Below are 21,025 nucleotides of genomic sequence, written 5' to 3'. Positions count from 1 at the left end.
GTATGAGGTCTAGTTGTATTGGAAGAGCAAGATAATTCAATCAAACAAGGCAAACCAGTGTCTGTTTACAAACATCATACACAATAATTAAGTACACGCTTAAAAATATGACCCATGATAAAGACCCAGTTTGATGACAGTGTAAGATAGTGTCTTGTTAGTTAATGTTGACAAGAACTCGCAGATGACTCGGTGCAAGAATTAACTGGAGAAATTAAACATCTAAAAAGCAAATGATGACTATTTGCTAAAGCTACTGAGACAAACACAGAATAGGAGAGGAAGGGAGGACGGAAACAGGCAGATGCCTGTTTTCAGTGCACGTATCCCAGAATCCCCCAGAGTGAAGAGCGATCTGGAGAGCTCTCTTATTGTTGAGGAGAGGTGAACAAACAACAACACTTCACCATGGAAAGAGCCAGTCAGCACAGACACATGAAGGACGGGACTTTACGTTTTATCAGTGGCTTTGTCTTCGTTTCAAGTGTGAGGCAGAGACAGCACTCGAGATCTCTTTCACGTCTGCACTAAACGCAGCAGAGCCATCCAAAGCCGCAAGAGCAGGACAGAGTTTAAATGACCTTGTCGACCCCCGTTGCCATGAGACTGACTTAAAAACCATTTAGATAACTTAGTAACTCAACAGTCACTCTTCAGATAAAAGACAAGAGGACCTGGACAGGAGGATGAAGATAAAATAACAAAATCATGAATAAAAGAGTCAAGGAAGGACAAGAGCAACACTCAAAGGAGAAAAGCAAGAATGCTTGAGATAAATATGCAGATATGGAGAACCAGACAGTGAAGGAAAAATAATACCACTGGGGTACCACTGAAGCACAGAAACAGTAAAGGTTGGAATCTGTCATTATTAAATATGAATTGTTAAATATTGCACGTTTGATAAATAGTGAGCCTGGCCTTAGCAAACCCCACTAATAATTTAATTTGATTTATTTTTTCACAATAAAATCTTCAGATTGAATCCAGCTGCCTTATTCCTGACATTCTGATTGGCAGACTGCATACACACATGTGACAGCTGCTAATTGATCCGTCATGATTTAATTTTAATGATAAGGTCAGTAAGGACTCAGAAAGTTCACAGCGCTCACAGAAACTGCCAAAACAAAACCAGCAATTAACTCTCACATCAGCTAGTGTCAATGTATGAGACAGACAGACAGACAGACAGAGAAAAGGAGGGTGAGACAGATATCAAGCCTTGTTAGATTAGAATTATAAAGTGCTACACTTATTCTGATCTCACAGGGAATCCTAATAAGATAAGCAAACATGAAATAATTTGTAAAGCGAAAATAATCCTCAATGTGAACTGACCAGCACACCAAGAGCTGTGAACTCATTGGTTGAGACAAGAACTTCAGAGGACAAATTTGAATCTTAATTATGATTTTTATATGAAATGATACAGTTTGTAAGGGAAAGAAAATGTTTAATAGCCAGTTTAACATCAGATATTAAGCCAAAGATCTGACAATCAATAGACAAATAAAAGTCGATCAACAGACAATTAAGTGTCGTGAATAGTGTTTCAATATTTCGATACGTATCGATATCGAAAAATCTGAAATATTATGTTCAATTGAACTTTTAATAAAAGAAAAACATTTTTAAGGCCTTAATGTTATGGCAGTTTTTTCCCTGTGATATCAAAAATGTTGTCGAATATCGATATTTTTGAAGGTATCGTATCGAAGTTAGAAATTCCAGTATGGTGACAACACTATTCGTTAATATTGCCATTGTCACAGACTACACATATTGTTTAAAAACCCAATGCGGGAGGTCAGACAATTTTTGTTACTGTGTGAGCAAAAAATCGTTACTTGTACATAAGTGAACAAAATATATAACATTGTGCTAGTATTTTCTGAATATTTTAGTTAGGCCTGTCAAATGTTAACTCGCCATTAATCGCATCTAGAATAAAAGTTTGTGTTTACATAATATACTGTACGGTCCATATAATTTTTTAATATTTATAAAAACATACACGCACATATTTAAGATTTTGTTTTTTATTAATAAACATTTATATATAATTTGAAATATTGGTAAATATACGTAAATATATGTAAATACTTCCTAAATATATACATGTATGTGTATGTTTTTGTTTATTAAATACAAAATTAATATGCACAGTAAAGAGACATATATTATGTAAACACAAACTTTTATTCTGGATGCGATTAGTCGCGATTAATCGTTTGACAGCCCTAATATTAATGCAAAAATCCTACATGTTGTGCCTTTAATATAATATATTTCAGCATTCTTTGGTGTTCCTGTTGTTCAGCTGCTAGAGCATTGCAATTCACTGCACACGGATAAACAAATGCATACGGCATATTGTCTGAATGTATTGCTTTGTATAAGAGCATCTGCTAAATGTGTGACTTGAAATGGAAAACATAAATATAATTATTCTGCATCCAATTTTGTGCAAAAATGTCTTTACCAGTCTGATCAAATAATGCTATCAAATAAACTATAGCTGATGTAGTATGTGCTTCACGTATCACCCTGTAAATAAATGGTCATCGATCCGCGTTAATGAAAAGATAAGCAGATGAGAGGTGTGAACAGCAGGGAGGACATTTACATTAATTTACTGTTTTTAGCAGATGATTTTTATCCAAAGCAACTTACAAATAAGCCTCAAAGCCTAAAGGAAAGAATATCTCCATACTCTCCTGTTCTTTCCTCAGACTTCAGTGTGTGTCGTGTGCTTTTTATAGCAGTGTGTTATAGATTCAGCCGCTGTAGCTGCAGGTCACAGCCACTGGCTGACAGAGTGCTGTCAGTGATTGGACCCTCCAGTCCGCCTGTCTAGACGATTAAAAACAAAGACAGTCTGCCCGAGACTCTGAACCGGATTCTCCTTTTCCAGCTCTCTGTCTCTTTCTCAGTCCCTCCAGCATTCCTGATCATTACCCTTTATCAAACGCTACAGGTCTGGCACTATAATCTCTCTCCCAGGATACTCTTACAGCAGCACAAAGCACAGAGCCACATATAAGACCCGACTAACTGATTCTTGGTTCTTGAACCTTAAAGTCCCCGTGAATCGGAAGTTGCGATCAGTTTTTACTTACATATTTTTTGACACATTTCCGAGTGAAATGGAATTTCTACTGAGAAAAATAGTGGGAGTGGCTTTCGTCTTCTCTGCGATTTGATTGGATGTATAAAAACAGCCGTTGCATTTTGAAATGTAACTGGCAGCAGACTGACAGTTGAAGGGGAGGAGTTAACAGATGCTCCACCCAAGCCATCTAACATACGTCATTATAGATGGATAGTCATTACAGGACGGAAGTGCATTTTCAGATTTGAACTAAAGATTATGAGGGCACACGAATTTTAAAAAGAGAATGACCCACATTGACAAGCTATTTACAATAAACGCTGCAATATTTCATGAAAAATAGGCATTGTAATTTTTTATTTCACTGGGACTTTAATAAAACTGCTGTGGCATATTTTCTGCAAAAAAAGGAAATGCACAAAGGGGCAACAGAAAGATTAAAATATCCAATCAGATCTTGTTTTAAACTATTTGTTTTACAACTACATTGTGGATAAACTTGTATAATAAAGGTCATACTTTGCATTTTGTTAGTATGACCTCTGTTACCCCCTACCAAGGGTACTGAATGCTAAATAAGTGCTTATACTATACAGTACAAAGGCAGTCTTATTCTAAGTGAGCCCATGTTTGTGACCTCATAAGATGTTGCGCATCCCAGTTCTGATCCAGCACAACAGCATCACTCATAATGCCCTTCACAGCCTAAATATAAAAGCAAAATGTTCAGCATAAACCACTGTGAGGTTATCATCAAGTTATCGATCACACAAAACCAAATTCAAAGTTTAGCCAAGACTTTAGTCTTAAAACATTTTTGACATTCGACAAAGGCACATAAAAACACTCACAAACCCCACAAGAGCAGAAAGTGTCAGACCAATAAAGCTAGTGTTGGTGATGCATGCATATAATAGCACAATTTCACATAAAAGAGAGAGAATATCAACACTGAAAGGAATCGGTCCAACACAGCCTAAGGAAAAGCCCAAGGAACAATTATCTGCAACAAAATTATTTAAACATAAAAAGTCCTGTGTACAGACAAACCTCTCGCTAAATGCTTTCTAAGTAGCACTTTTCCACAAAAGTACTGTTTGAAGAACATTAGCTTTAATAAGGTTTTAATTAGTGGCCTAACAAAACAAGCCCAGACAAGACAGAGACGCTGATTATGTTTTTTCTCAATGTGTTTTTTGGTTAAACCTCAATGATACTTAATTTGCTAAGCACACTGGAGACACATCAACACATTTGAATTCAACTCGAATCACCTTCAGCATCAACAACCATCATCATGTCTTAAACTCTCAGCATATGTCTCCATCTTGAAAATACATACAGTATAACGTATTGAGAGCGGCTGCGTTTGTGTTCCTACAGTCTGATGTCCAGCGTGTTATTTCTCCTCTGTCATAATCAATTGAGTTACAGGATTACATCACACATTATTGAACAGCCCTCTGGAAGCCATTTTGTACATTTACAATTTTACATTTACCATTTTGTATTACAAAATCGGTCACTTTCTGCTATTTGAGAGTGGATATAGAACATTCTTGAGTTTTTCCACGTTCTCCTACGATAAGAAAAAAATATAGCTTGTTTGGTATAAATATGAGCAAATGATGGATTTTAAACAGATCAGATCACACCATCTCAATGGGTCTGGACTCTTTATAGTGGATTCCTAATGTTTAATCAGCACGAGGCGTCAGGCGTCTCACGGGTGATGAATGAAGCTCTGATTGAACTCACTGACAGTGTTACTTTCACAGACAAATGACTCTGATCCACAGCACAAACTGAGACTGAATTAATGTATTTAATAACAGCAGCGATCGGTGGATGTGATACTGTAAATCAAACACCAAAGTGACTGAAACTTCAACAGCCGTTAAAGGAGTAGTTCACTAAAAAATAAAAATTTCATGATAATTCACTCACCCACATGTCATGTGTATTTCTTCTGTCGAAAACAAATTGAGACTTTTGAGGAAAGCTTTCCAGGGTTCTTCTCAGTCATTTTCCAAAAAAACTAAAAAATGATATACTTTTTAAACATAAACACATGGCTTGCACTGCCTCGGAAGTGCCTCCATGTAGCGCGTCCGCGACTTCACGTACTATGTAATCACGTTGGAAAGGTCACGCATGATGTAGTTGGAAGTTTCGAAACAGTGTACGAGTGTGGAGAAAGAAGACCGTTCAAAAGTTCTTGGATGTTGAATGACACGTTATATGTCTTTGTGCAAGATTATTGTTTAAAATGGTCAGTTCCTGTGCATATCGGGAATGATTAAATCTTTTAATTCTACGTAACGCGTAACCTTTCCAGCGTAATATGGAAGATGTGAATGTGGATCTCCGGGGCAGTGCAAGCCGTGTATTTATGTTTAAAAAAGTATAAAACTTTTTAGTCTTCTTGGAAAATGACAAATCGTTTCGCTAAACAACGCTCTTATTCATCGGCTGGTGTAGAGCCTTTTGAAGCTGCAATGAAACTGAAATTCGGACCTTAACCAACAGCCCCCGGTTTAAGTGCATTATATGGATAAGAACCCTGGAAAACTTTGTTTAAAGGGGTCAAATGACACGGCTAAAACGAATATTATCGTTTGTTTTAGATGTAATGCAATGTGTTACACGATTGAAGCTTCAAAAACGCTGTATTTTCCACATACCGTGCATGTTTGTATCTCCTCTTTGCCCCGCCTCTCTGAAACGTGCTGATTTTTTACAAAGCTCATGGCTCTGAAAAGCGAGGTGTGCTATGATTGGCCAGTTAACCAGTGCGTAGTGATTGGTCGAATACTGCAAGCGTGTGACGGAAATGTAATGCCTCTTACCATATTTGGAACATCAGGTTCCAAAGCAATTGTGCTGACAGGTACGCCCACCTTACTTGCGTATACATTTGGGTGGTCTTAGACAAATCATACCACGAACTGACGTAGATTTGTGGGGGTGTGGTTACACGAGGCGTTTCAAACAGGTTTGAGTGACAATTCGCTTTTACATAGAATGCATCTTTTGTTCCAACACTTTAATTTTTGCAATTTTACATGTCTAATACATGCATGGGCGACTTATAACACATCAAAGACAAAGAAAAACACGGACGGCTTGTATGACATGTGGGTGAGTGAATTACAATGACATTTTAATTATATAGTGAACTACACCTTTAAACTGCTAATTCATGAAACAGCACCACACAGACACTTACCACAGAGGTAGTACTGTATCTAATGTAATGCTAGTACCACTATGTTCATCACTAACATTAACACACTCAATAGGATGTTTGCCATTTAGTGTGCAGGCAATAGTGCTAAACTAAACTATATTTACTCATTTAATCCCTAAATTACTGGTGGTATCATGGTACAGTGATAATAACTAGCCAGTTAATACAGATCCAACACATAGATCAGAATAAACATTTCCTCTATTGTAGAAATTCATGCTGGTTTATCTTACAGCTGTTAAGATTATTATCAACAGACGTGTTGCATGTTCAGAATAGATCGTCTGATTTCTAGCTGAAGAAAAATATAGAGGACACCAAACACATCTAACATCACAAACTGATTGATATTTCACAGACATGTTCCTCTGTGGTATTCCTTCTGATGTATAATCGGATGTCTGGATTCCCCCAACATTGCTGACTCTTTTTTCTGATTTTAGTGTAAAGGGAGTTAACAAAGATGGTTGAGTTGATAAGCACAGCAGCTCACGGTGGATTTCATAAGGAAAACCGGATAGATGAAGCGATATGAGGTTTGCGACATCATCTTCAGGATTCAGGCCAGACCTCAACCTCCACTCTGCCCACACACACCTCGGCTTTCATCATACCTCAACCAGACCAAGCCAGACATGCAGCTGTGATTAAACACACTAAAGGTCACTGTGTTTTATTTCAATACAGCCACACTGCTGGTGCTAAAGCTTTGAAAGCGGAAAATGAACACATTATCAGTACGGAAAACATTGTTGAAATTGTATTTTAATATACAATTTTTGTTTGTGACAACATATGACTTTACAACAACGTCAATTTATTGTATTAGCCTAATGTAGCAGACGCTTTATCATAGCGGACTTACAAACGCAGCACCTCAGTGACACAGCAGCCAATAGGAGAGACATTTTTATTTATTCTGTTTCTTTCGTGTTTTATTAAATGGGGAACAAGTACAAAAATAGGCTATAATATGAAAAGATCTGCATGTAGAAGCACAGCGCACTGCTGTCTATGCAACGTTAGGCTTTAACGTTACCTGCGAGCTTTTGCGGCGTCAGATCAAATCGTGAATGTTGCGGACAAAAACAGGACACATTGTGAACGATGTGTGCGGAAGCAGGACAAGATAACATATATTATTGCCAGGAGTGTGACAGAATCCCGCTGACGCGGGTGGGAATGACATCCGTCCCGCACGCAGCTCTCTTGGAACAGCCTCTTCTTAAAGGTACAGTGTCAAAATCACATGACCCGCCATGAGGCGACATCAAGCTTTAAAGGTCGCGTCAGAGCATTAATGTCGACTAGTCGACTAGTTCGTGCAACCCCTATGACAAGATACAATAAATTCTACACGGGATTACCATTATCCTTGGGAATTTGCTTTAAAGTCCCAACCTATAGCAGAGCAGTGCAGTGTTGGCTTGCTCACCGGGAGACTGCATTTATTTATTTATTTATTCATTTATTTATTAGATATTATTTATTATAATGATCTTGCTTGGTCTATAAACACCATGCACTGTGCTGTGTTTTACCTTTCTGTGTTTTTCTTATTTGCTCCTGTAAAGCTGTTTTGGAACAATGCACATTGTGAAAAGCGCTACATAAATAAAATTGAATTGAATTGAATTGAACCTATCAGATTCAGACAGAGTGGTAGACAGTGGTATTCAATCAGACAGTAAGTCAGACACAGAAATTGTGTCCAAAAAAATGCTGGGTTATTTTCAAAAAGTGACAGCCGTTGAGTTAAATTAATCCAGAAAATGTTTGACCCAACGATGGGTTAAAACCACCCAGCATTTTGGGTTAAAACAACCAATTTATAACCCATGGGTTAGGTAGACCCTTTTTAACAAAATCTTGGGTTGAAATTAACCCAGCATTTTTTTTGTGTGTATAAAGGATAAGGACTGTGTTTGGGAAGGAGAGGAAGGAGAAATGTATTTATAATAAATAATGACATGCAGGAGAGAGCCAGATGGGTGACTTTGTAGAGTCCTATAACTGTATGAAAGAATAACATAATGTCTTAATTTCTTTCTATATTGTATGATTCCTGAACGTGTATCTGCTGTCCCTGAGCATCAGATGTTCTGAGATATGTCGTTCAGTCTGTAATGTATCTTACTCTCTCATATTCACTAATACTGTTTGATGCACTGTAACTATGTCACTGATCTCCCAAGACTGCACTGTGAAAAAAATAAGCCTGCTCAAAAAATCTTAGCATTTTCCCCAAGCTTTTTCTCATTGATTCAAGCAGCTTTCCTGACTGAATAAAATAATTAAGCACATTAATGAAATATTAAACACATTTCTTACTGGACTAGACCCTTACTGTAAGTCCACACAACTTAAAATATTACGTTTTCATATTATTCCTATTTTACATTATTTTTATTTCATATACATCATTTTTATTATGGAACTCTACTTAAAAGACCAAAACATTGGTCACGTAACCAACAGTTATTCAAACAGTATTTTTTTTACATTAACCATAAACCGTAATGCATGCTGGGAACACTAACAGTTTTTGACAAATTGGGAAAACTTGGACATGTTTTGGCCAAACACTAACAGAAGACAAAACTTATTCAGTCTACATTCACTTCTACTGAAGCAAATGTTGCTCCTTTAAAGGAACCTTTTGACTTTTTAAGGAGAACATTTTGAAGTTGTAATTTTCCACGGTATGCTCAACTGAACTTTCAACAAGACTGACAAAATCTCCTCATGTAATACAGCTGTCCCAAAAGTGACCATTATAAACACCATTAGCTTTATCATCCAGTCAATTCAAAATGAATCAAAAGCACGTATTCGTTTTAAACTAAAAACAGCGGATTTAAAGGGACAGTTCACCCAAAAATGAAAATTCTGTCATCATTTACTCACCCTCAGATTGGTTCAAACCTGTTTACATTTCTTTGCTCCGAGGAACACAGAGAAAGATATTTGGAAGACTGTTAGCAATTTTCAGTTCTGGGACATCATCCACTACCGTAGTAGGAAAATATATATATTTTTTCAGTTGAACACAAAATTAGATATTTTGAAGAATTTAGGAAAACAAAACAGATCTGGGGCACCTTTGACTATTATTTAATATTTCCTACTATGGTAGTCAATGATGTCTCGGAACTGAAAATTACTACCATTCTTCCAAATATATTTCTTTGTGTGCAGCAGAACAAAGTCATTTATACAGGTATGAAATTACATGAAGGTAAGCAAATGATGACAGAATTTTCATTTTTGGGTGAACTATTTCTTTAATTTCAGGATTGTTGAGTCCTGTCTGTGAGAATGTGTTGTGGCTCTTTCTCTTTTATTAGTCACAGTAGATACGGCTTAGATTAAGATGCTCTAATTGGACTCTGCTTAAGATGCAGTGGGTAACAACGAGCCACTTTGATGAATGAGGCGCGTTGCAGTTTGTGTCGTCTTTTCTCTAAATGAGAAAAATCGTTATGCCATTATAGACTGATTACATGCCAAGAGCCGTCTCTGGCTGAAGGAAATTACAAAGCAAATGGCTTAAAACCTGTCAGACTGAAGAACTTTAAGTGCAACAGTGGTATTCAATGCTTTTAAATTGTAGTTTTTAGATGCATTCAAGAAATCAGTTGAGTTTCTTTAAAGTTGTAAGTCTTAAAAAGCAATATTCTAGTCTTAAACTTGAAGAACTAAGCAAAAAATGGCAATTGTCAATTGACATGCATGACTTTCCTCTGTTCAACACAAACGATTTTAAGAAAAATATGTCTGTAGATCTATAAAATGCATGGTAGGAGGTTCTTAAAAAAAGTAATTCATTCAACTATATAAACTATTCTGCACAAACGCATGACAAATGCGGTGTTGATGCTTTTGTTGTTTTGATGTTTTCCTAAGCACAAAAACACATTTTTAAATGAAAACAAAATAAAAATAAATATTCGATTAGTTTAAAATGGAACAAATTTTGAGAGCAGCAGTAAACAAGTTATTGCACTTAGCAATAAACAATATAACACACTGGCTAATTAATTGGTTAAAAAATATCTTCCATCAAAAATTAGCTTTGTAAAAATGTGCAGCCTTGGACCAGACCCTACATGATCTGATCCTTGCTTGCATGCTGTATTAAACCCGCACACTTTAATTCCTCTGTTCTAATTTCTCTTTTTTATTTTTCGCATGACAGAATGTCCCTATTCAGAGACCTGAGGGGCTGCAACTGCTCCCACACTCCACACACAGATGGTGCCTTTACATAACAGTAGCGTTCATTACGTCCACATCCTTTCTCAGATGAGGCCAAACTTCCCACTGAAACCTCCAAATGGTTGCCTTTATTCTGGCGGCCTCATGCAAAAGTGTAACCCACATGAAAAGCATCTTCAGCTCATTGTTTGCAAATGAGGTTCTCCGCACAAGCTGTGTCCTTGACAGTGTTACTTAGTAATGCGTTAGTTTGGTTACTTTTTTGGTAACGGAGTAATTTAACGCATTATAATTCCTAAAATAGTCATTAGATTATAGTTCCAAGACCAGGTAACTATGCGTTACAACTGCGTTACATCGTTGCCGTTGTATCGTTTTATCATTTAAATTGTAAAAAGCGAAATAGCTTTTTCAAAGTCTGGATGCCTGCCTGTCGCACCCGTGATGTCATCAAACTGAAACTGAAAGTACTACCAAAGCCACTCCATGGAAAGCCTGCCACCTTAAACTAAAAACTCGTAACGGCCAATGCTATCGCCGCGCGGAACGCAGGCAAGGAGACTAGACACCGGATATGATTGGTTGAGGTGCCTCTCGTGATCGATGTCAGCCTTTATGCTCCAATTGTAAGTATTACAGACCCATACATCTCCCTATCACAAGACAATCTTTGGTACAACCAGAGAAAACAAACTCAGCATGGAGAGAGAAACGTATGCGTTCTGTAGCTGGAAATACAATCATTATTTTGAATTTATTTCTGTCAAAGGCAAGAACATTGTTGTGCGTTGTCGGTCATGTGGAGGTAAGCAAAACCCTCTCTCCCGCGAAAAACAACCTGAAAGGGCAGTACAGCACGGTTAAACTTCTGGAGAAAGCAGAGGTGTAAAGAGTACCTGAAAACCATACTTAAGTAAAAGTACAGATACCTTGCAGTGAAAATTACTCCATTACAAGTTACAAGTCACCAATTCCAAAACGACTTCAGTAAAAGTCTCCGAGTATCTGATTTGAACAATACTTGAGTATTTTACTCATACTGAATGTAGGCTCAAAGAAGCACTAGTCCTCAACACTTAAGAGACACGTCAGTGAAAAACAGTTGATTTGTGAGGAGAGCAATCGCATTTATTTTCTTAAATCATAATAAGACTGAACACCTCAAAATTGCAACAAATCATGGTCGACACCATAACCTACGTCATTACAAACACCCTAAGTCTCATTTAAGCTCAAGTGCTCATAAGTAAACCAAACTCCTTCAAAAGGGTCTCTTCAATATGACAGATAAATAAAATAATGTTAAGTAGAATTAAAAAGTCAAAGCCTTTTTGCACTGGACATGCTGGTTTGGGCCTCATCGCCAGCTGCAGTCATGTCCTCATTTCACATACACTGTTAGCCCTTACCTGCCATTTCTACAGTAATATATTGGCAACACTGTTGCCAGCTAGTTACTGTAAACTACTGCAATGGCTGTTTGAAGATACATTATTAAAGAATCTATTAACGCACTTAAGTCACACAGTCTTAGATGACCAAGTGTAAATAACAGATGAACACAATAAATCTGTCAAGATTTCACCAGAGGAGAATTAAACACAAACATCAATAACATCTTCACATATTACAGACACCACTTTCACTTTATATCTGTCATCTGTGTAAGATCTTATTGAGATTTAACTCTAGTTCATAGTGGTTCAATTATGTTTTAAGTCACCATTATGGCGATCAGTGTTTGCTTTGGTTGGACTCTTTGACTTTCTTGTAGCTTTAAAATGTACACTTTTACCGCAACTTTATGTTTGCTTAGTAACTGAAGATACATCTGAAAGAATTCAATCATTAAATAATAATAATATAGCGTTTAAGATTTATTAAGATGTGTTTGGTAAAGTGATTACATGTTATAATGGAAAGATCTCTGTCAGAAAATCTTTCTTTGCAATTGAGACACAGTTAGACACTTGACATACAAACCTCATCAATGATGACAAACAATCATGAATGAGTTTTGTACTATGTACCCAGCATGCATTGCAGCATGAAGCTGTTCAGTTGATTGTCACCATTGTTGAGATTCATATGTGGATGGTTTATTTCTCTGTGTCCGACTCATTCTATAGGTTAATATTTTGTCTTTTGAACTTTTGAAAATTGAAATACTATACATTCTTTTTACTGGTGTACATCACTTCATGGCAATAGTCCCACCATATGGTCAAATTTTGAGAAAACATGTTTAGAGCACATTTAGGAAGAGTTAGTTTTTAAAATAAGAGCTATAGATGTGTGACCTACAGTAACTAGCTGGCAACAGTGTTGCCAATATATTACTGTAGAAATAGCGGGTAAGGGCTAACTGTGTATAAACCGCCAGCGATTGACATCTACCTGATACTGCACTCATATTCACATAAAGAAGCCATGTTGACAAGTTTTTGTAAGTTAGGGCAAAATCCACAAGATTGTAGTACCTTCATTGCCCTGTAAATAACGATATTAATTATAAGATAGGTGTCATGCAAAATGTAATGTGTAATTGCATTAGTCATTACAAATGTAGTGGAGTAAAGAGTACATATACTTGTTCAAAAATGTAGTTAAGTAGAGAGTAAAAGTTGCTAATATCTTTAATACTCAGTACAACTACAAAGTAGCCAAAAAGATACTTAAGTAAAGTAACTAAGTACATTTACTCCAATACTTTACACCACTGGGAGAAAGTAACGTCACCGGGCACGGAGAGCAATGAATCAACTTCTACTGTCGAGTGCCAGGCTGCTATTAGCAACATGTTATGTTTTGTCAGACTAGTTTTTGCTGCTCTAACGCTGTTATATTTGTTAAATGACGAAGAAATCATCATAGAAATACGCAGAAGCACTAGTTAAGATATACAAGTTATAAGAAACTAAGGAGAGACTTTTTACATTATGGAGTATGCAGGTTTTTGAAATACTAGTTAACATATGAAAAAATGTTTTAAGTTAAAATGTCACAGAGTTTAATTCTTATTATTATTATTTATGACAGGCTTTAGTATGGAATAAGCAGAAAGAATGTATTAAAATAATTAAAGACGAGATAGAGTAGAGTATGCACTTCCCAATAAAGTTTAGTCTTGAGAAGGCTAAAGAGGTTATTTTGTGTTTTTGAGGGGTAGTGTAGTGTAACTAATTACTTTTGAAATAAAGTAATCAGACCAGTAACTTGATTACTTTTAAAAGGAGTAATCAGTAATTTAATTACATTTCCAGAGTTACTTGCCCAACACTGGTCCTTGATGTGAGATTATAACAGTCAGCAGAGCTCAAAGAGAAATGAAGATGGTGAAAATCACTGGCCTCAATAAAGCGTTTGACCTGTTAGTAAAGATTCAGTGAAACAATCCTTCAGGACATCAATCAATACAACATCCGTAATGAAAAACACTCATTAGAAGAACAAGAGATTGTTCAGAGGTTTAAAAACATGCCGATGCTGCTCTGATCACATGATATAATGCAGTCTGTCAGAGATTTATTGATCATCCTTTAACCTGCACAGCATCACCAGTCATTACGCATGAGTCTATTGAGCAAACACAAATGCTGACAACAGTACTGGTGCACTGTTTTCATTTACCTTGAATTATTTAATTAAATATTAAAATTACAATACAGAAATCAGAATGGGTGAAATTTCATTTGCGTGTCTTAACCTCACTAGCAAACAAAGCAATACTTTTAAAACAGTGTTTAAAGAACACTTGGATTACATGTGCACATTGTGAAAGATATGCAATATGCAAACACATATTCGTAAGGAAAGCGAGCAGGCTCCCCGTGACAGACAGAAGCCTAGAGAGATTGATGGCATATTCAAATGAACACAGCAAACTGACAGAAAACCAATGGAGCGAGACACATAGACAGTCTGATGTAAGCCAGTTCGGCACGACCACACACACGCACTTAGCAAACAAAAAACTACATACAGTACCCACACATGTCAATACACATGCAGCACTTTAACTTCGCACGTATGATGTGTGACACCAAGACCAAACACTAACTCATTCAGACCTAAAATGACTTCAGAATCAATAAACACGACAACCGAGTTGCTAACAACGCTTCTTGAGTTCCTCACACAAGCACACAAGACGATTTTTGTGATATTTTGACCGTCTTACCTAGTTTAGGGAGGGAATATTTGACTTGGAAGTAATCCTGGTAGAACTGCAGGAGTCTCTTGGTGATGTGCAGAGCGTAGTCTCCCGATCCGCTCTGGATGGCGTCAGGTCTGGCGTACAGCCGAATCTACAACATGGGAATAGAGAGACAAAAGCGCTGTAAAATGAGGGCAACGGTTCAGCTCCGGGTTCATCCCCAACTTAAATTCTTCCAATAATAACTGTTTTGATTTGAGGGAGTTTATGGTGAATCTCTTTTCCGACGAATTTCACCACTGTCCAGTACAAATATTACTGTCACATACAAAGCACAACATTATGAGCCTGGAGGTATAAATCCCTGGAAGTAAAAAGCTCCTTAGAGCAACATATTTTTTACTGATAACACATAAGTATTTGTAGGAAGACCTACCATACGCTCTGACTGTTAAACAATGAGATTCTGTGCAGTTTGGTTGCTTCTCCAAAAGCGACCTGTTTTTGTGTAGCCTACTATGGTCATTAAAAAAATAAATATAAATCAAATCGTTAAAAAAACTTCATACCAAATATGGTGTGAACTTTTTCATGTTTTCAAATAAATGTGATTTGTCTTTAGTTCACTCTTAAGAAGTGTTTTAATCCCTTCAGAACATGGAAATGTTATAAAAAATACTTGTGACATTTGAACCGGAGCGTCGGAACTCGTGTTGAGAAAAAATGGGCCTGCCAGATAAAGCCTCGATTCGAAGCTTGTGCTGTCAACGTAGAAATCATGTGACCACTTGACCAACGAAGCTTCACTTTCACTTCACTGCTCAACCACGTGTGCGTATCGTTTTGCGTGTCAGACTGTTCAAACCCCAGATCTTTTTTATGAGTTCTTTGCCTTATTCACATTTTAGTCCCACATAATACTATAAAGATTGTATTGTGTACATATAAATGTGTGTGTGTCAACATTATTCTGTACACCAGTATTGACTCATATTAACAATACTGGAATTTATTGCCATGGGTATATATTAAAGTATTATATTGACCATTCACATACACACACACTTGATACTTTATTTGGGCACATAACATTAAAATAATCAAAATTTTATCTGGTGATTTCTACGTTCGATGGAGATTATTCCCGAAGCGACCTGCTGTGTTTTATTAACCAACCGATTTGTTTTTTTTGTTCAGTTTTCGAATCTTGAATCTTTTCTCGAGACAGTCAGAGGAAAGCCTATACAGTAGGGGCTATTTGAGGCTTCATTTTCCCATCACTATCGGAATCTAAGTAACTGAGAAAGAGTGGGAAATATTGTGCTAAATAGTTTTTTTGTGGATTTTGTTCATCAAGACTTAAAAATGTAAAGAATGCATTTGTTTATTGTTGACGACGTAAATTTAACCATTACACGGTGACAAAAAATGAGAAGGATCTGTCCTATAGCGTGAATCAGCTACATTTGAAAAATGCGTTATGAACAAACCTACTGTATAATAATCTACCTGCAAATCAAGTATTGTGTAAGTGTTTGTGTAAACCAAAGTCTTTTCTAGTGCCTGTACTAATAATATACCCAAGGTAGTGATTCAACATGTAGAAAACTAGATTAGCATGGGGCAATTTAGAGATTAGCATTTATCACCAAGTCTCAGAGAGCAAAAAATGTGGAACTAATCAAAACTTTCTTTAAAAAAATCATAATTCCAAACTACTTACATGAACACACCAGAAACTAAGACTCAAAAAGTAAAAAAAAGACCCAAAATAAACCAAGACGACCAGACAAACACAAGACTCACTGTGGCAATGAGGCCAACAAGAAAAGCCTGAGAACAATTAATGTGGGGTTGCCAGATCCTGTGTAACAAAACCAGCCAATTATCCACTCAAAAACTCTCTCAATGACACTATCCCAAACATACCAAAGCTCAAAATATGTGCTAATCCTATACGTAAAATACATATTTCACATTCGCCCTTTGAATCCTTTCAACTTTAACCTGCAGAAAAATTAAACTAAACATTAAACTAGCTCAATTCTACAGGAAAACAGTGGAGTTGGCAACACTGAATCAAAGGAAACCAAGGAAAATGATAGACATTTCAAAATAAAAGACATGAAATGTGAATAAAAACCACCAAACCTTAAGTCATGCCGTCTTCAATTCAAATGTTTAAACTTCATGTTATCATTAAGCTCAAGTGTTATTTGACCGTAGCAGTTAAAAATCTAGCTTTTTTACAAATAAATAAACATTGATAATTTCCATGAACTGCAAAGCTGTAGTTGGACCTTTGTCTTAGAAAACAAATCCTTTCTAATCCAATCAAATTTCCTCACAAAAAACTGCATTACTGAATTAAATGACATACAGTGTGAAGTGTTGCTTTGTGGGAACGTATTCCTACACTCACAATGATCCCATAGCTGACGCACGGCACAACTTATCAGTAAGCATCCATCTAGTACGAATGAATGGCCATGTTCATTCAGCCAAACAGTTACATTGCAAAACAAACAGGAGGACAGAATTTTTTCAGATGGTGCCAGCAATGCACATCGAATGATGTGTTGTTTACCTCACGTGATGCTGATGTATCGATCGACTCTACGCCCAATATAAAAATAAATGGAGGACACTAAGGGCTGTGGAAATGCTTAAAACAAATCGATACGACTTTAAAACAACCTGTAATTAGACAAAGCGCTCAAGCTTCATTAATGAGTCATTGTGCAGGCGATTCAATCTGATGTTGGTGCTGTCTGCTTCATTTGTTTGTGTTTGGTTGTTTGCTTGGTTTTGTTGAAGGCAGCTTGACAGAGGACTTAAACAGGGTTAATTGTATTTTAAAACTCTCTGTGAGTCTGCTCAGAATTGATCACACTAACAAGACTCTTGCAGCAAACGTGTGCACAGGCAAAATGCTCTGAATCTTTAGTAAAGCCACTCAAAAGAAGAGGAGAACTTGTAAATTGTATTTACAAGTTCATGCTACATAAATAAAACTGTGAATTTTATTGTCTCGTCGTAATATAAAATGCAAGTGTTACCATCGTTAAAAACTACCATAAAACAGCCATGATAAGCATGGAAATTTATATTCTAAGCTGTGCTTTTCAGCATGGCTTAGTTTAGATTTATATCCCAACTGTATTTGTATTCTACTGCTAAAGTCATAGTTTTGTTCATTAAAAACAATAAACATATTTTTGATCAGGCTAGTAATTATATGAATATATAATGAGCATATTTAGTATAGTGGTGTAGAATTTTGATTAGGATATTACAAGACCATTTGGCATTTTTAATGATATAAACGAAAAGCGACTAGAACTTGAGCGTGCACTAAATTCAGATTGGAATCTGCTCCTTAATGCCAATCTAATGTAAGACAACCAGTAAAAATGACCACAGGGAATTGGCAGAAAGCTAGTATTTGTTTATGTGAAAAAACATGGGTATGTTGGCACTTTAGGGCCAAATTGGTAGTAGGTAATATATGATGTACTAGAGAGGGGTCATTGATCAATACAGACATGCAAAGTACACATTCACCAAAACTGAGCTGTGTGATGATAAAGATTCAGCATGAGTCACACGCAACAACAGTCTGACTAAACCCTGTAGACTGCCGAAGACAACCGAAACAAATGATCCAAACTCAGACTTTAATGATAGTTGGACAGTGTGGACTTCCGACAGCACAGTCTTTTGAAATGTGAAATGCTCCTTTGTAAGACAAACACTTACAGAGTTGGTAGAATACATAGTTATATTTTAAATATATTTACTAAAACAGAAAGTAATGTAAGAACATTAAAGTCCCTGTAAACCGGAAGTTGCGAAATGGAATTTTGAATGAGAAAAATAGTGGGCGTGACTTTCGTCTTTCTCTGCGATTTGATTGGATGTATAAAAACAGCCGTTGCATTCTGAAATGGAACTGGCAGCAGACTGACAGTTTAAGGGGAGGAGTTAAGGGATGCTCTGCCCAAGCCGTCTAACATACGTCATCTGAAGCCTGATTTATGGTTTTGCGTCGGACCTACGCCGTAGCCTACACAGAGCCGCGTACCCTAATCCATAGCCTGACGCGCACCTCTCCAAAAATGTAACAACCCTCAACTCAACGCGGACCGCAAGTGCTGTGATTGGTCAAAAAACTCAGCGATAGAGTCATGTTTACTCAAACGCATTTCCGAATGAATTATCTAAGTACATTATTTGTGCTTCTGTATTTAACATCTCAAATCTGCAACAAAAGTGAGCCGCTATCACTGCTAATGCTTCTCAAACGAGCTGCTGCTTCTTCAGTTCTTGTCTTGGTTAATGGTTACACAAGCAACACGCTCGTGGACACTGACGCCTAGTGGTCATCGCCTGTCGACGCGGACAACGTAGAAGTATAAATGAAAACCGAAACATCTGACGCAGAAGTAAAAATCGGACTTAAGATGGATAACCATTACAGGACGGAAGTGCATTTTTAGATTTGAAATAAAGATTATGAGGGCACACGATTTTAATAAAGAGAATGACCCACATTGATAAACTATTTACAATAAACGCTGCAATATTTCATGAAAAATAGGCATTGTCATTTTTAATCTCACTGGGACTTTAAAATGCTAACATTGAAGTGAATCCACAAGCTTAGAGACCAGTACATTGACTAGATTTTGTGAGGGGTTACTAACAAAAAATAAAAATAAACTGTATCTAAGCCATTTAAGTTCTCACCGAAATAAACCAAACGCAAATTATGGACAAATAAAGAAGCAACAACATGTGGAGAATTAGGCCGTACAGGTGTCTCCAAAACATTTGTAAAATAGCTGCTCACTAAAACTGTGTGAATTACACAATGTCACATTGAAACTCTGCATGAGGGCAGAAGACTCTTATGTTTATATTAATTTAACCTGCCCAGGTGGCCTTGTAGCAAAAAAGAAAAGTAACATCAAAGGCGGTGAAAGTCATTACTGAAAACTCCCTTTTCTGATGAAAGATTATAACGACAAACTTCTACTGTGCACTCATGAATAGCGCACAATAAGTCCAGGGACATTCATTATGGTTAGGATCAATTTGGATTTCATAATGGCATTACTAGACGAGCCTTCAAAAAAATCTGAATTTATAATGCCAGAAACAGTACAAGCAAGAAAAAGGAAAAAATAAGACAAATCACAACATTTACGAAACTACTGATGTCTGACAGAATTTGTTGCTGACTTCACATAAAACTGATGCAAAATACTGACAAACAACTTTTGAAAGAGGATCAATCTCAACCAGCTATTAACTGCAGGGACTGAAGAGATGTTTTATGCATATGTGTGTGGTAGAAGAGTGTTTCACCATAAAACCAGAGTAACAACTTCACTAACTCTTCTCTCCACCGTTCCTCTGCCAAAATCTCTCGCTCCACACAGCCAATCACACCCAATCATCTTTATGATAGATGGCGTGAGGGGGCTACCCTGCCGCTTTAATGTGATTGATGGAGGAAGCTAGCGAGCAGCTAACCTCTACAACCCACGGTGTGGGTAAACGCTCTAGATAGCAGAAACATTCCAGTCAGCGTGGAGGAGGTGATTAGATATAAAGGAGAGAGATTCATTACACTAATATGAGGAGGAGGCCGGTCAAGGTCGCACAGTAGAAGCCAATGAGGAAGCATCACCAAGTGTCTAATATGGCAAAAGGATGAGTTTGTCAATGCTTCCAAGCATACTGGATAAGACAGTATCCCATGTGCAGTTTTGAATGTGGCATATCCATTTAAAATTGATACTATACTTTTGACCAGTTTACAGTGACTCACCACGACTCCATTATCTGTTACGGCTTCTCTGTAGGTGAAGTTGCACACCGCCCAGGCCAGGTAGTATGTGGACATACGGGGCGTCCTGGAAAAATGGTTGGTCACCCATGCGTCCTCATCAGATGTAGACGCCTCCACTGGCATGTTGGACAGCGACTGATACGAGCTCTCGTGTCTCAAACTCACTCTGAACGTGGCTTTATAAATGGGCTCGTCGAAACACGGGAAGGCCTTTCTGGCGTGAGTGGGAGAGAACTGCGTCACAGCCAGATACCTGCAGAAACATGACAGGAAAAAGAAAAAGAAAGAAAGAAAGAAAGAAAGAAAGAAAGAAAGAAAGAAAGAAATTAATAAAGACAGTGATGCGACATTAAAGTGATCTATGTCTTTAAAACGAAAACGTAAACCAAACGAGATGTTAAATGTAAATATTGTCACTTACATATAATG

The 21,025-nt window shown here is 37.0% G+C and overlaps 1 protein-coding gene across 1 annotated transcript in view; it reads right to left on the bottom strand.

The window, feature by feature from the left end:
- The window catches only part of LOC130547662 (thyrotropin-releasing hormone-degrading ectoenzyme-like), a 125,769-nt gene that overhangs the window by 102,127 nt on the left and 2,617 nt on the right, over positions 1-21,025 (bottom strand). Inside the window, exons 3-4 of the mRNA XM_057323801.1 lie at positions 20,576-20,849; positions 14,764-14,890 (exon numbers count right to left, since the gene is read on the bottom strand). Of these exons, the coding sequence (XP_057179784.1) occupies positions 14,764-14,890; positions 20,576-20,849 (401 nt within the window). The remainder of the gene's footprint in view (positions 1-14,763; positions 14,891-20,575; positions 20,850-21,025) is intronic.

Source organism: Triplophysa rosa, linkage group LG24, assembly GCF_024868665.1.
Source record: "Triplophysa rosa linkage group LG24, Trosa_1v2, whole genome shotgun sequence".
NCBI classification, from domain to species: domain Eukaryota; kingdom Metazoa; phylum Chordata; class Actinopteri; order Cypriniformes; family Nemacheilidae; genus Triplophysa; species Triplophysa rosa.
The sequence above is the reverse complement of the archived record's forward strand: the minus strand, read 5'-3'. Positions and strand labels throughout refer to the sequence as shown.